The 4,768-nt window shown below is 45.6% G+C and overlaps 1 protein-coding gene across 1 annotated transcript in view; it reads left to right on the forward strand.

The window, feature by feature from the left end:
* Nucleotides 1-660: 660 nt before the first annotated feature.
* The window catches only part of lrp8 (low density lipoprotein receptor-related protein 8, apolipoprotein e receptor), a gene marked incomplete at its 5' end in the record, with an annotated part of 95,111 nt that continues 91,003 nt past the window's right edge, over nt 661-4,768 (forward strand). The window contains 2 exons of the mRNA XM_083672262.1: nt 661-727; nt 1,610-1,729. Coding sequence (XP_083528388.1) covers nt 661-727; nt 1,610-1,729 — 187 coding nt within the window. The remainder of the gene's footprint in view (nt 728-1,609; nt 1,730-4,768) is intronic.

The raw sequence follows: 4,768 nt of genomic DNA on the forward strand, positions 1-4,768 counted from the left end.
ACACACTCCATATGGGCTGATACCCCAGGTTGAATCAATTAGAGAATGCTATGCAAATAAATACATTGAATTCTAGAGATAAATTGTTGAAGTGTGTTTGTTGTTAAATCATATGCAGACTCATGTCATGTGCTTGCACTGTATCAAAGTTCAATTTTGTATCAGCAGGAGTGAACGGACATTATTTGGCTGCTCTCATTGTTACCTTCGGTACCACTGGGTTTGGATTCCATTACGCTACATACTTTTTGTTGTGAGAGATTTCAATAATTAATCCCAAATTCAGTGCAATGCATATCTATCCAGCCCAGACTGTAGAAAAACTTGAAATCTCATATAGGCAGTGGTTGTGCGTCGATATATTTCTTTAGGGAACATACCATCCTTTATCAAATTATTTATACTATAATACTTTGAAGATGCTAGGTCACTTCGCCAGCTGTATGGAGTGATATGAGTTAGATGTTCTCAGTTTCACTACGTTACCGCAGGCAGAATCCCGCCCATAAGCGTCACTGATTCAAATTGCTACTGAGGCAGGCAGTAAGCCTAGTGCACAGCAGCACAGTGGCATTGCAAAGCAAAGGGAATCGCTGGCTGGCTTCGTTCAGTAGGCTATTTTTTTTGCATGAACACAACTACATAAATCCTCTTTTAAAGATGTGGACAGAAGTCGGGAAGCTAATGCTTTTACATTTGTTACTGATGGAGCTTCATTCCACTCAAGGTAGGACATATGTCTTTCTGATCGTGGGAGAGGGAATGTGTCATTACAAAGCGTGAATGGGAAAGCATAAAGCGCGGCGTTATAGAAGTAGCCTGTATGGCCGTATGCACTGCTTATCAATAATCATCACTGCAGGGAATGAATGTTAACAAGCACTAAGGACTATTACGGCTCATGTCCCGTAGCTCTGATCTCGGCCAATACTTCTGCTATTCTACAATACCACCGATCTATGGTCACATATCGCAGCTGCCGTTGACAATACGCTGAAGGTATAGCCGACATGTGTATGAATGATATACGGAAGGTGTACCCGCTCGATCACAACGTGTAGGTGGGGGAGTAAAGTGTTGCTTTTTGGAGGCTACTGTTCATAATAGCCTACATGGAAATGCGTTCAAATGTGTTCATTTTATGATAGGATTTAATGTGTTATGTGTTATTCTAACCCTGTTGTAAATTGTCCTGAACAGCAGGTGTCAATATTGATGAAATGAAATATGACACCAATGAAACTATTCAATATAGTCTATATTTTATGACTTATGTCGAGGTTCAAGGTTCAAATTATTCCCATTAGTGTTTAATGACTAGTGTTTTGCATCTCTACTCTTCTCAAAGCATGTTTGTCCCATGATATGTAACAATATAACAACGAAGTAGAAACAATGTATGTAACATTGTGTCAGGTTACTAAACATTTTGTTACGACAGAGGATCAGAGAAACATTTAACCCTCGTTGTCACAGTGCAACAATGAAACAATGTGCCAGCGTGTGTTATTATTGACATATAGTATGTCACCCGTGCAGATCTACAGTGTTGTGCTGCCTGCGACCTGAGCGACTATTGATATGTGCTTTTATGTTGTTATAATCGTAGGGACCCATACGGATTGTGAAACCGGTCAGTTTCAATGCAAGAACGGAAGGTGCATACCCACTCTCTGGAGATGCGATGATGACGACGACTGCTCTGATAACAGCGACGAAGAGAACTGTCGTAAGTACAGTCACACCTGTCCTACATGTGGACATGATGATACGATCCATGGCATTGCAAAGAGATGACACTGACAGGGATGTTCCAATATGCATCAGAATAGGGAGGGGAGTTGGAGTTATTAGACGTGGATATGGAGTTCACAGAGCCACCGCTGAGTGGGTGCAGTGTATGGGAGACGTGGCTTGTACCGTTACATCTTTGCAACAAGATCCGCTGAAGTAACATGTTTACGTTTTGGTCGTTTGGGATAGCACAACATAGACATAGTCTACCACATAGGCCTATTGATCCAAGTAGCACGGAATTAGTATTGATTACTTTCCTGAAAGTTAACTGTTTTCACATGTGGCTTAGTTCTGGGTTATTATCGGGCTGGGCATATCAATATTTTCATAATGACACATATTGTTGGTTGGTAAAATGGAAATGAATGGTCCAATAACCATTTCTTAACGCCATTTAACCTAATTGCATTGTAATGGATTATGTTACTTCATTGTGAAGAAATTTGAAGAGTCAGTCAGTAATGATCACTTACGGATTTGTCACGGAGCTAATTGTCTGAACGGTTATATCATGGTAGCCAATTGATTACTGCCGCGTTGTGCGCTGCATGCCGAGTATAAGTTGCTGATCATTCGGGATCAACACACACTATGACATTTACAAGCTGGTCCGCCATTGATTGTGCACAGATTCGGCCTATTGGAAATTTAGTGGTGATACTCAATGGAGATGAAATTACTTTTTAATGAGCTGTCCTCAGTGGTAACAGATCTATAATGTATCCCATTGACCTGATTGAGGTGATCTTGTTGTACCTCTTAGACACTGGTACTTGGTTGGCTATGTTTTCCCTAGCCTTAATAAGGTCAATGACAGCTATACTGCTCACCAGAATGCTAAGGCTGTGCCTCTGTCTCTTCTCTAACTGTGCCAGCCGTGGAGGAGACCATGTTTTCAGCTCCTCCTCCACCTAGCCATCCCTCTAATTGCCTTGTCCCTATCTTCTGTCCTCTCTCTCTTTCTCTCTCTCTCTCTCTTATTTCCCCCCCTCTCTCTCTTTCTCTCTCTCTCTCTCTCTCTCTCTCTCTCTCTCTCTCTCTCTCTCTCTCTCTCTCTCTCTCTCTCTCTCTCTCTCTCTCTCTCTGTCAATGCCCCCCCCCCTCCCCCCCAGTTCCCCTAACGCTCCAGTCCCAAGCCTGACTGCTGGGTGGCATTTCTGGGGTTGGCTCAAGGAGCGTTTAAAGCACCAGGGGTTTTAACAGGCCGTTCAGGCAACCTGGGGGAGAGTTGCCAAGGAGGCTGTGTCCACTCGTCTCGCACCCACAAAGGGCATCAGCTGACAGGTTGGAGATAAATCCAACCGCACAACTGGTTGCCAAAGCGATGCCCGCTGGCCTCATGCCAAACTCTCCAGCAGATGCCAGTGCTGCTACAGCACCTCCCCAAGCCCCACATCAAAACACAACAGAGGAGATGAGAGGAGGAGAGGAGAGGGGAACGGATTGAACAGAATGGAAAGAAAAGGACAGGATGGTAGACTACAGGAGAGGGAAGAGGAGAGGAGAGTCCAGGGAGAGGAGAGGGGCCACAGAGGAGAGGAGAGAAGAGGCAATATCAGGGGAGAAGAGGAAAGAGGAGAGGAGATATTAGAGGAGATGGGAGAGGGGCAGGAGTAGAAAGGAGAGATCAGGGAGGAAGAGGGGACAGGACAGGGGAGGGGAGGAGAGCAGAGAAGAATAGAAAAGAGAGTCTGGAGAGAAGGGCAAAAAGAACAAGATAAACTAAACAAGATGTTCATGAGCAGTCAGCCCGGCTGCCGCTGTGTGTTCCTTTGAGACTAGCCCTAGAACAATCTGCCCTCTACATCCACTCTACCTCCCCTGGGCTCCCCACCTAGCCTAGCATAGCCCAGCGTAGGCTTAGCCGACCCCGTCCCCTCTCAGGCCCCAGGCCTGGTCCGAGCAAAAACAAGTTAGCATTCTGCTATCTCAGGCAGGCAGGCTGCCACTACCTGCAGTCCCCTCACACACTGTCTGTCTGACTGTCTGTCTGTGCCGGGCCCCTCTCTACAGCGATTACCAGCAAACCTCCTCCAGCAGCGGAATTAGAATAATTCCTGGTAGATTGTGTGTCTTTTGTGTGTGTCTCTCCTCCCAGCGACATTCACACAAGCCTCAGAGGGGGATTTCACTCCTGTTGCCCCTGGAGACGGCAAGAGGAGCATCAACTTCTCCTAATCAGACGTGTGTGCGTGTGTGCGTGTGCGTGTGCGTGTGTGCGTGTGTGTGTGTGTGCATGTGTGTGTGTGTGTGCATGTGTGTGTGTGTGCATGTGTGTGTGTGTGTGCATGTGTGTGTGTGTGCGTGCGTGTGTGCTTTAGTGTGCGCGTGTGTGTGCAGTACCTTTCCATTGTTTTCTCAGTGCAACACAAGCTACTGTCTAGACGTAGGTAAAATTGATTCTATTGTTCAAAAAGCTAAATTATTTATAAATATTGAATCAATAGATGAAAGCGGCTCTGCACATTCTGTTCATACTGTATTATTAGTGCTATATTTCACTTCCTTGTGTGAATGGCTGTCGTCTCTGGTCCGTGTAGACAGAGGAGTGTTGTTCGGCTCAGCATTTCTCACCCTAGAGTCTCACAGTAGGACAATGACACTCTGCTTGTCTGAGAAAGAGAGGCTGCCTCTATTGTAGCCAGAGATGAGCTCTCCACAGATGAGGCATCACAACACATTTCACGCCCTTGTGTTTGTCTGGGTCCAGCGTCACGCACACGCGCACACACACACACACACACACACACACACACAGACACACACACTCTCTCACACTCTTAGCACACGGTAATGAGAGCCTGCTGGAGAAATGTCAAATAGCATTGCTCACTGTCTACCTTGGACTAACAAAGACATACATGCAGGAAAGAAAACACACACACACACACACACACACACACACACACATTTGAACAGTCCATCCTGGGTCACATTTTAATGGGAACATATAAGGTCAGGGGGCATCAGA

This window comes from Argentina silus (genome assembly GCF_951799395.1).
Source record: "Argentina silus genome assembly, chromosome: 6".
Lineage (NCBI taxonomy): Eukaryota > Metazoa > Chordata > Actinopteri > Argentiniformes > Argentinidae > Argentina > Argentina silus.